Source organism: Polyodon spathula, chromosome 13 (assembly GCF_017654505.1).
Source record: "Polyodon spathula isolate WHYD16114869_AA chromosome 13, ASM1765450v1, whole genome shotgun sequence".
NCBI lineage: Eukaryota > Metazoa > Chordata > Actinopteri > Acipenseriformes > Polyodontidae > Polyodon > Polyodon spathula.
Window position 1 is genome coordinate 3,807,626 of NC_054546.1, and position 12,344 is coordinate 3,819,969.

Consider the following 12,344-nt stretch of genomic DNA (forward strand, 5'->3'; position numbering starts at 1 on the left):
GGCCCGGCTCCCTCTGTGGCGGAGGCGGCGACGGCGGCCCGGCTCCCTCTGGTGGCTCTGAGAGCGGCGACGGCGGCTCCTCCCTCTCGGGCTCTGAGAGCGGCGGCGGCGGCTCCTCCCCTCGGGCTCTGAGCGAGCGGCGGCGGCTCCTCCCTCGAGCCCCGAACTCTCGCCGCACGCCGTCCGAGGAGACCGGGCTCTGAGAGCGGCGGCGGCGGCTCCTCCCTCTCGGGCTCTGAGAGCGGCGGCGGCGGCTCCTCCCTCTCGGGCTCTGAGAGCGGCGGCGGCGGCTCCTCCCTCTCGGGCTCTGAGAGCGGCGGCGGCGGCTCCTCCCTCTCGGGCTCTGAGAGCGGCGGCGGCGGCTCCTCCCTCTCGGGCTCTGAGAGCGGCGGCGGCGGCTCCTCCCTCTCGGGCTCTGAGAGCGGCGGCGGCGGCTCCTCCCTCTCGGGAGAGAGCGGCGGCGGCGGCTCCTCCCTCTCGGGCTCGGAGAGCGGCGGCGGTGGCTCCTCCCTCTCGGGCTCTGAGAGCGGCGGCGGCGGCTCCTCCCTCTCGGGCTCTGAGAGCGGCGGCGGCGGCTCCTCCCTCTCGGGCTCTGAGAGCGGCGGCGGCGGCTCCTCCCTCTCGGGCTCTGAGAGCGGCGGCGGCGGCTCCTCCCTCTCGGGCTCTGAGAGCGGCGGCTCCTCCTCCACCCCTCTCTGGCTCTGGGAGCGACGGCAGCTCCTCACCCCTCTCTGGCTCTGGGAGCGACGGCAGATCCTCACCCCTCTCTGGCTCTGGGAGCGACGGCAGATCCTCACCCCTCTCTGGCTCTGGGGGACGACGGCAGCTCCTCACCCCTCTCTGGCTCTGGGGAGCGACGGCAGCTCCTCACCCCTCTCTGGCTCTGGGAGCGACGGCAGATCCTCCTCCCTCTCTGGCTCTGGGAGCGACGGCAGATCCTCCACCCCTCTCTGGCTCTGGGAGCGACGGCAGCTCCTCACCCCTCTCTGGCTCTGGGAGCGACGGCATCCTCCTCACCCCTCTCTGGCTCTGGGGACGACGGCAGCTCCTCACCCCTCTCTGGCTCTGGGAGCGACGGCAGCTCCTCACCCCTCTCTGGCTCTGGGAGCGACGGCAGCTCCTCACCCCTCTCTGGCTCTGGGAGCGACGGCAGCTCCTCACCCCTCTCTGGCTCTGGGAGCGACGGCAGATCCTCCTCCCTCTCTGGCTCTGGGAGCGACGGCAGCTCCTCACCCCTCTCTGGCTCTGGGAGCGACGGCAGCTCCTCACCCCTCTCTGGCTCTGGGGACGACGGCGGCCCCTCACCCCTCTCTGGCTCTCGGGAAGGCGGCTCACCCCTCTTTATTGGAGTGACCGGGGCATCTCCCATGTCTACCGCCAGGTAATTAACCACCATGAGAGCAACCTCTGGGAAGGACATTGGGTGGTGTTGTTCCTCCCACTGTTCCCACCTCTCCCCATCCCGACGCCACAGCGTGTTGATAACTATGGGGAGATCGTGGACGAGGTCTGCCTCAGGGTGCATCAACCAGTCCCAGATCTCCTGGGACGGTGGTGAAGGTGGTGGTGCTGGAGGTAGTGGGGTGGCCCCTGATGCCCGGGGTGAATACTGCACCTCTTCCTGGGCCTGGTTGTACGGGCATCCTGCCCAGTTGTGGCCGTCCTCCTCACACCGGCCACACCAGTTTGCCGGTGGCACATCTGGGCAGGACCGCCAACGATGGTCCTCCTTCCCACACCAGGAACACCAGGGGAAGAGGCTGGCCGGGTCCTCCAGCGGTGGCTGCAGCAGCTTACATTTCTTCAGCTGCTGCTTGTCCTGCCTTTTCCACTGTCTGCTCTTCTTTCCCATTTTTTTTTTTTTTTTCAAAAAAAAAAAATAAATACTGCTCTGAGCCTCTAGGTGGCGCTATCCCACTTCTGACACCAAATGTGGCAGGCTGGCGAGTGGATAGAGGCCCAGAGACAGACTGCAGTTCAAAAAAATAACAATTTTATTATAAATAAACAAAAATAAAGTGCACAAGGGCAAAATAACAAACACTCAAACATAAATAAAGCAAAAACAAAACTCACAAAAATAAAGTTTCCAGGCTGGGCAATGCCTTCACTGGATTTAGAAAATTCAAAAACCACAAAACAAACACCAACCTGCTTCCTCAGCTCCCTCTCCCAAATGAGAAGCTGAGGCCTCCTTTTATATCAGGTGGCTGGGCGCTGATTGATCGTTAATCAACCTAATCAACTAATCAACCCCAGCCACCTGAACATAATAAACCCAGGCAGGCAGGGGAAGTTAACCCCATCCCTGCCAATTTAAAAGGGCAGAGCTTTGCTCTGCCACAACAACTATCATACAAGACAGTATAAACCAGTATTATTACCTTAATTTGTTAACCTATAGATACTGTCAAATATAATGTATCTTAGTATCTTAAAATCTGATTTTAGCCACAGTACCATTATATTTTTAAATGACATGTAACACTAGTATTACATATTTATGTTACCTTTAAGCTGAAATGCAAAAGCAAATCAGAAAAAAAGTTAAAAAGTGAGTAAACATACTTAAAATTCAGTGAACAGGGATTGAAAACCAGATACTAAGTACAAAGTGCAAAAGAGTACAAGATGGGCAATTACCAGTAATGAACACCATGGCTTGCTGAAAGCAGTTTGAATCACAAGAACCACACTATTTTAACAGGTTATATTCCCTGTTATTTATAACAGCAGTTTTGTTTTACGGGAAGGAAAAATGTATCATTTTTATGTGTCCTTGGTTATTAAGCAAAATAGAATTTTGCTTAATGCTTCTGTTAATCACATTTCTATCTGATCATCATTGTATTTGTACATAGAGTAAGAATATTTGTAAGGCAGTATTAAATCATAGCATCCTGAAAACCTAATATAGATTCCTTGAGATTTTCAATTGCAGGTTGCACTAAATGTACAGCCCTTTCATATTTTTACTCTGAAAATGTGATCCGTTACTCTGAGCATTTTTAAATTACAAAGTGTTGCAATGTTGCATGAAAGAAAAATAAAAATAAAAAAACAGCGATAGCGTTATGAATTCCTGTAAAATTCACTTTCCTGAAATTATGAAAAACAGAATCTACTTCTGCTTCGCCTTGTTCGTAAGACATATGACATTTGTTAGTTTTTTGTTAGTGTTTCTTAATAATTTTTAATAATTTTTTAAACTTCAAACATGATTGATTTTTTCAATTTTTTGGTGTTCAAATCTACTTCAAACACTAGAGACTCATGATTTGAAAGCACTGACATGCTTCACCCGGTCAAAAACACTCACCACAAAAATATGCTTCACCCATTTCTTTATTATTCACGCAATACAGATCATTATCCAAATGTGTCAATGTAAGCTTCAATATATTTATCACAATTTGGTTGCAAATGTATAACAGATTCCTTTATGCAAACCAAAGCTTATTATTCTCTTGAAAACAAGGCACGCTGTGTTCACTTCCTGTATCTTCATATGTTAAGACACATATTGAAATATAAGCAAACATCTATTATTCTTTTTTCCCCTGGCTCATCTAAAATACCATGTCATAACATATTTTTAAATACCACTGCTCATTTTCTGTTTTGGGGTTAATAACCTGGTAACATCAGCCTGACATTACAACAGTTATATTTATGTACCCTACACTGCCAAACCAATAAAGACAAATAACAGAGTTTCCCTATTTAACTGCATTCCAGCAGACAGATGGAACCACAAACTGTTATATCAAGTATCTGGCAGTCTGTAAATAGCATCTTTCTAAACATAAACCAACTGTTGGTTGCTGTGATGTTTTTAGGCTGCTTGACCCATGTTTAAACCATATAAAACACTCAAGTGGGAAGAGTCAAGCCCAGCTTCCATCAGAAACAGATTCCAAAACTGTATTAGAATTTCTTAGCATTTGATTACAAATATAAATTTTTTAAATATAACAACTTTAAAACTGACATGTCTTTGTTAGAATTCCCTGTTGTTGCCTAGAATTTTGTATAAATGTGAATGTGTAAAAAAAAAAAAAAAATTTAAAATGCATGAGCGCAGGGGCAGTGAAAAAAAGATTTGTCAAAAACGATATAGGATGTGCTCAACTGAGATAAAACATACCTTCAAATAGAGTCCAATAAATTAAAATAACAAAATCGGTGTCACTACAATAAAAAGCATTGTGTGTGCAAGTGCCTCGCTTTAATGGATCATCGTGTATGATTACTGTTCCGATTAGTTTAGCCACGTTCAAGATGTGATGGAGATATACTCTAAGGCTTGATTAGAAACTTCATGAGATTTTCCCCTTCATCTGTCTAAACAAAACTATTTCCCAGACTCATCCTTGCAACAAAGGCTAATGATTTGATTACATGTAACAGTTTATGAGATTGTAAACTGGGCACATCTACTTGACATTCCATCTTCCTTTCACTTGTTCATCTCCCACATTTTGTATAACAGCGCAAAGTTGAGGGGACACTAGTCTACATGCTAGAAAAAGGTATACTTTTTTGTTGAAAGTGACGTGCAAGCTACAGGTTTCAGGTAAGTTTGTTGCAAGCAACTGTCAAAGGACTTGTAGAAGCAACATTACATCATAGAACAAATCAGCCAATGAAAGTGATGTAAAAAGTTATGTAACTAGCTTCTACGCTGGTGAAAAAAACTAAGAAAAATGATGGCAAAAATTAATGCAAAGCCGGTGTGGGAGATTCTCCTTATCAGGTCTTTTTCATGGTGATTTAAAAAATTTTTTAAAATTAACAATCACTTAATGGAGTGTTAATGATGTGTTACGTTTAAGTTCCAAGTTGTGTTTTCAGTGGTCATTTTGTCTCAAATAAGGTAATGGATAAAGAGAATCCTATTTTGTTTAAAGCCGTTTGAACATTGCAGTTCAGCAGAAGCAACTTGCAAATATCGTTACACACAGTTACTGACATCTGATTTGTAGAAAAAAGAATAATCACATTTCAACTTCTCTCTGATTACAATTAATTATTGTCTTCTCTGTGTTGTCCATCAACATTCTATCTACAGTTTCTGCATCTTGTAGAACAGTATCCTCTGAAACTTGAAGCAACAATGTAGAAGCAACAGATTTCATTCTACGTTTTCTAGCAACATGTAGAGTACTGTCCCCTTGGCTTAGCACAAACAGTTGTTTGTGGCTCTTGCACTGCAGTGAGCAAAAAACAGCTAAATTTGGGTGTGGGTTATAGCTGTTTGCTTTGTTTACTGAATGATGTCAATGTAAAACAAAATACAGATCAAAGAAATCCCCCTTTCATCTACCTCTGTTTTGCAACAGCATACCCTTCATGAGACGTAGCTATACAGTGCGATCAATGACACCAACCCCTTATTCTAATATTTACCACCCCTCCACAGCAGCTCTACAGAGCTACAGGAAAGAATACAATCTACATGCAGTATCCCCCTCGGTACAGACTTCATTGATTCTTTCTGTGTTGTGAGGCCATTTACATGACAAGTGTATCTGGTTAAACAGAACTGATCCCCATATATTTACACCGACAAATCCAATAACTACTTCAACTTCAGCCCATCGATCTCTGAACCACCACTGCCACCTTCAAGAGGCAGCATACTGGATGATGGTGTCTGACATCAGATGAACAAGAAGCACCAGCAATTAAATCTGGTTACCATAGCTACAGAACTCTGGAAGCAGAGTGGAAAAAAATGTGTAGCAAATCCATTGGCTGGGTGAGGACAGAAGTGGAAATATCACATTTATTCTTTGAATAGGCTGATTAGAAATCAAGAGGATTAAAAGAGATATCTCTGAAGCAGAGGAAAGCTTGAGGCTTTCAAGCACTCAAATACTGTGATTAACACAACATGTTCCGCATATTTCTTCACTCATATACGGAGGTGTCCAAAAGTATTGACACTATCAGATACTATAAGTTGTACCAGGTCTCTTATGGTATAAGTGTGTCTTCTCATAGACAAGGAGACCACCATTGTTTAAATCATTGAAAGAAAGGGACCATAACAAAGCACAGTGTGTGTGAGTCTCTTAGGTTTACATGTAAAATTACCTGCTTTGGTCCTAACTTAGTATGTAAGCAGTGTCAGTATCTAGTTACATTTCTGTTATGATCAATTGAAGAGACCCTGTGCTCTTTATCTTCTCTAACTTTTTTCTTCTTAAGTGGACACAGGGCTGGGGAATAGAAGGTGTCAATTCATAGGGCCACCTATGTATTTATACAGATAGCCATTAAAAAATGTTAGTTCAATAAAACATATGAATATCAGCTTTTTGTTTATTTTCTTTAGGTCAGGTCATGATATGTTTTACATCCACATCAGCAAATCATTCCAATAACATTCTTTTTAATGCCTCTCATAACTGGCATTTGTATTGTTGCCCTCTTTTAAAAGACTGCCAGGTTACAAACTCTACTGTATTGTATTTGGTTAGTGATTTTCAAGAGTATGCCATTGGTACTTCTGTAGTGAGATACAGACTGAAGGGTAATCTGTTTAATTACACAACCTTTTCAAATAAATAACCATGTAACTAATTGTGTTATTTGGCTGAATCATTTCATAGTAAGTGCACTTTTTCTACACAACATTGATATTGTTTATTATATTTAAAAAAAGAAGAAAAAAGGAGTATGTCACATAATTGAAAAGCGCAGTGTTATTACTGGCGAACTATTGTAAATATGAGCTAGCAGTGGAAATGAGAATATTTCCTTGACTTTCAAGGGGAAAATGCAAACTGCCAAGAAAAATGCCATAAAAAAATTAAAATGTGAAACCTGTTTAATCAAAATATTTTGTACTTATTTGAGAAATGTGTTACTGTATTAGCACATCATATGTGAGTTTGTTGTGTAACACATTATCAGTACAACAAAAACACCATTAAAAAAAATATTTGTGAAACACTGCTGAAGAAGTTAACGAACAATGCATTTCTGCATTAACTTTGCTGTATCCAGCGTTGTGTGTATCAAGACATTACTGCATGCTGTTTCGCATAATCTGGATTTTTTAATATTCATATTCAAACACTGTCGATCAGAAATCTGCCAGGAATGAAACTGGAACAGTTCAGAAATTTCTCTCAGGACATGAGAAGGTTGATTTGTTTTATGAAAGTCACAAGTATCCAGATCAATGATAATGGACACAGAAAATCAGCAACACTGCTTCTTTGAGAACTGCACATGAAGTTCTTTCTTTAACAACATATCACTTATATTTAATGATGAAGTAACCAATAAAGATGGAGACAGAGTAGGTACTGATAAAACAGTGTTTCAATATTTGACAGCATATGCAAGCATTATCATTTTGATGCTTCACACATAAATAGTTATAATGTATCACTATCAATATTCCCCAGCAGGTGGCGCTCACTGCTCAACAGGAATGGCTTTCTGCCAATTTATTTATTTGTGGAATTTCAGCTTTTAAAAAGTCAGAATTGCAGATGAGGGATGCATTTGTTCTTTACCTTGCTCAATTGTAAACAAATCGATTCTAGCTATTACTTTAAGTTATTAATTTGTATGAATTTGTTATATATATATATATATATATATATATATATATATATATATATATATATATATATATATATATATATATATATATACACACACACACACACACTTTTTAATATTAAAAATATAAATAGAATAATAATGATTTTTTTTATTTTTTTTATTTTATTTACCTTGAAACTAAACAACAGTCGTGGATGATGTTTTCTTCTACAAAGACACCTTTGTCTTCCTCGGTTTCTACTAAGTTACCATTATGGTACCACTGGACCGTGGTGGCGTTGTCGATGTAAGTGGCAGTGCATTGAAAAGGCAAGCGATCCCCTTGAAAGACCACCTGTCTGTAGGATGGTATCATCTGAAACAAAGGCAGCTCCAGGGGTCCCACTATAAAAATATATATATATATATATTAAGAGGTTTACTTTGAATGGTCAAATGCTAGGGTAGTAGTTTCTGTTTTAGGGTTGAAACCTTTAGAACATTAGCACATTTTATATGGGATTATAATTGGTATAAACCAGTAAGAGACGGCATCACCTGATGATCTTTTGTTTTAATGGCAATGTACAATAGTGTTCTAGATGGTGCTTACTAATATACATTGTAGCACTTCATCTGATCTACCCTACATTACATATATGTCTGACAGGCAAGAGCTCTGAAAAAAAGCACTTTACACAGACTTATAAAAACAAAAACAAAAAATACATTAAAAACATAGTCATAACAATAAAAACCACTTAGAAATGAAAACAGAAATATGAGGGTTAAACTAACTAAGACCATGTAATTTTACTCTACTTACTTTCGAATACAGCGTGTTTAGTTCCCTTCAGCCATGAAAACATTTAAGACATTATTACACCCAATATGGTTTACACAAAAAAAAGAAAGGAAACAGTGTTGGTTCAAAACTTTGTTTATTCTTTCCCGTCACTAGAAGTCAAACTAACAATAACTGATTTCAGGACTTTCTTCAAAAGTCCTGGTTAATTTGAATATAGTTCCATTCTGCTTAGTACAGGGTGTGTTGTTCAATGGTCTCACTGTGGCGCAGCCAGCTGCTTCTTTTATTGCACCGCCACAATTGCTAAATGTTTAAAGACCCCCAGAATGTTTATGTTTCCACCCATGACTTTGTACACTGGAGCAATTGTGTGGCAGTTTTAAATTACTAGCATATATTACTGAACTACCAGCTGTATGCCCATTTATTTTATCAGTGTTTGTTTTTTATTTTCTCTTTCTTACCAAACCTTGACAATTGTGAATACTGAGAAAATGAATGATGATGAAAGCATATCCACAGAATGATATAGCAATGTAACAAGGTTAATTGAAGTAGCTCTTTATTAAGCATATCTTGAAGTTGTATTGGTTTGAAAAACTACTTTGTTACGCATCAGCCATATAAACCTGTGGATTTCTATCTGTTAGCAGTGAAAGTGCAACACCTTTCTCTGCAGGTTTAAGATTAACTATGCATAAACTGGGCTGTCTCTTCTCAGCTCTTTTTTAATAAGATATTTTATCTGCTGTGTTGTCTTTTCAGTTTGTAGTATGGAGGATAACTTACTACATATACTCTCAGTGGCTTAGGGACTAGCCTTTCTCACAACACTTTGTTAATCTTAGACAAGAAGATCAGCTAAAAAGCAAACTAAGAAATACATGTTAATCATTGTAAAGGAATGCCAACAGGAATACAAAGTAATTATACTTCAGAAGATCGATCAATGTTGAAAGACAATATACTAGCGACTGTATGGAAAACTGTGGGCCTAGAAAGTAGCACTAACACCAATAAGTCCAATATAAAATGTGTTATAATATAACCAAATATAGGATAGCATTGTAGGTACCACTAATGTTTAAATAAATCCAAACAGTAAAATATTTATCATCAGTGACCAAATATTTAAAGCAATGTCTTAACAATATCAAATCCTCCCCCCTTTTGTTTTAAACATGGTACCTAAGTCAGCCAACCATACATGTATTTTAGTTTTGTAAGGATGACAGAAAATCATATCCAAAGCGCACAAGATCATTTAAAGATGTTCTTCAAGCCATCTGTTTTCATTACTTGAACTTTCTTAAGGAGAGAAAAAAAGAAAACTTTCATTCCTTTCTGTTTTTCAATGACTAACATGGTCCAAATGACTAACTGTTTTAGAACTGCGTAAAACCAAGTGCTTAGAAACAGAAGCAGGAATTAAATCAACTTGTCATAACAGTGCCTTGCTAGTCACATTTACAGCAGTGTGGAGTTCACCCCAAGAGTGTAGCGCACATGCTCAGAGAACACAATCAAAGCAACTTTAAGACAGCTCCACCTACTAAAATATTGAACAGTGCTGCTATACTGTGTCCTGATCATTAAAGATGAATTGAGTCTAAAATATGAATTACTAGACTAACTTTGGCTGTGATTAATAGCCCTTGTAGCTTTGAAGAGGTGCTGACTAACAAAATACACTAAAAAAGTGTGATGATGATAAGTCACGTTTTTTACAGTTCGAGAAGAAAAATATTTATAATTCTATTTATCACAGTTTCTGCTTGTGTTGTACTTCTATAAAAGTCACTTTATGGGTAAGTCCTGTCTCCAAACAACTTGGAGATCGCTAAACATAATCGTTTTCAAGATATTTTAAGTCAGCCTAAATACAGTAATCCTATAGTGGATACTCTTTAAAAAATGTGTATTTGATAGTTTTTCAACTCTTTCACAGTCAAGCCTACAAGCATGGCAATAGGCTAGAATTAGTGAATCCTCTCCACAGTGCCGTGTCGTACCCAATTCCATGCCGAGACTGGGCAGTGCAGGATAATTCAAAACATACAAGAACTTTGCTTGGGCTGACAGACGTATGTTTTCCATCCAGGTTTAGGTCATGAAATAATGTCTGCAAATGCAGGAAGCCCTGAGTAAAATGTATATTCTCAAGCAGCAGACCATATTCCCTACAAATATTATTTAGAGCTGAATGGAAAATACAGACACACGCCCACTCTGCTGATGTAGTGCTAAAGTGCCAGACAGTCCTGTACGAACAAATCCTTCTAAACAATTGAAAGTGTTAGCATTACTCAAATATCTGACCAGATACTTTGCATGTGCTGTGGGATTCTTTTTGAGCTGTGGAAATCTACAGCAACATTCACTGTTTTATTGACGAATTTAAAAAAGACGCTGCAGATTTCAAGTTGCACCGTTTGCACTAGATAATTAAAAAAATGAATTCTAGAAAAACACAAATATCTTAAAAAGAAGAGCTTCCAGTGAGATTGGTGTTCCCACTCACCTGATCTCTCAACACAGTTTCCATGGTAACGTCCCCCAACCCAACAACAGAAAAGCAAGCAAAAGGACCATTCAGCATAAGAAAACTGCCTGTCAGTTCTTTAGAGCAGAATTCAAAGGACTGGTTCTCTAAAAGGGTTAGGGTCCTGCAAGCCACCCACAACCTCACTTTTTAATGCCACTGTTTCCAAAAGGTCTCCCAGCCAGGCTGGCATGCTGTGATTGTAGGCCGCAAGTCCTCTCCACTGTCAATATTTGAATATGCATGGCCCTCACTAATGAAGACAAACTAATCTTGACGATGCTTGTGTGAGCATTTATTTTTTTATTTATAGCCGCTTTTTTTTTTTCCCCCGAGGACTTTTTGGTAGGAATTTAAAGAGCTTGGTTCAGATTGCAAAACAGTTTACTCCATGGTAGCGATAATAACAGATTGTAGCCTACAGAACCTAAAAAAATATTCCTTTGTGGACAGTGCCAATTACTGAATGCTGGGGGATTTAAATTGGCCTTATTTTTGACATTTGTTAACCTGATTGTTTCACACAGGGGCAAACAGACAACCTGCAATAAAGACACACAGAAAAGACTCACAAATATCACAGAATAAGGAACCTGTGAAAACATTTGTAACACACAGTGTAGTGTAAGACTGGAACCCATTCCTTAACCATCACTTTTATGATAATCTCAGTAGTTTTTTAGAGATTGTAGAGTGTGATTTTACTGCATAGACAAAAATAAATCACGATAAATGTAGGCAGCTATCAGCAAACCACAAACTACAACACAACGACAAACTAAGGCCACAAAATTCAATTTGCATTCTACATAAGTTTAATGAACCTATTTTCACTTACCACATTTTAGCTGTTGTTCCCCCAAACTGCGGAGTTCTAGTCCATGCAAAGTGCTCGGGTAAACACACAGGGTTTCATTTCCTATCTGGACGGCGTTGTTTCTGGCCCAGTCTAATAACCATTTTAGGTTACAGTCACAGAAGAGTGATTCTGTGCTAAAATGCCTGTTTAAGAAATCATTAGACATGACACAGGTTTTACACACCTTGTGTGGCACAAAAATAGAACTATAAAACACAGTAGCATTATTGCAGAGTTTCAGTGTATTGCATAAGCTTGTTCATGGTTATTCGTGATTGTGTAAGAGCTCTTAAAGTTAAGCAATAAAAAACACAGTAGTACTAAAAATAAGCTATATACTAAATAATATATAATGGAATTAGGAAACAACTATGGCCTATTTTACAAAACAAGAGATTGAAGAATCCCAACAGACAGGTACTAGAGGGCCATACTTACAAGACTTTAAGTGAGACCAGTTTGATGAACAACCCTTGAGACAGAGTTGAAAAAATATTTTCTGATAAATTCCTTAAAAAAACAAAACAAAATGCAGAACACATATTACTGTAGCACAAAAACAGTTCCACATT

At 40.0% G+C, this 12,344-nt stretch overlaps 1 protein-coding gene across 1 annotated transcript in view; it reads right to left on the reverse strand.

Moving 5' to 3' along the window:
* Positions 1-12,344, reverse strand: part of LOC121326021 (adhesion G protein-coupled receptor A3-like) — a 97,073-nt gene that overhangs the window by 58,266 nt on the left and 26,463 nt on the right. Inside the window, exons 5-7 of the mRNA XM_041269160.1 lie at positions 12,211-12,282; positions 11,752-11,915; positions 7,755-7,968 (exon numbers count right to left, since the gene is read on the reverse strand). Coding sequence (XP_041125094.1) covers positions 7,755-7,968; positions 11,752-11,915; positions 12,211-12,282 — 450 coding nt within the window. The remainder of the gene's footprint in view (positions 1-7,754; positions 7,969-11,751; positions 11,916-12,210; positions 12,283-12,344) is intronic.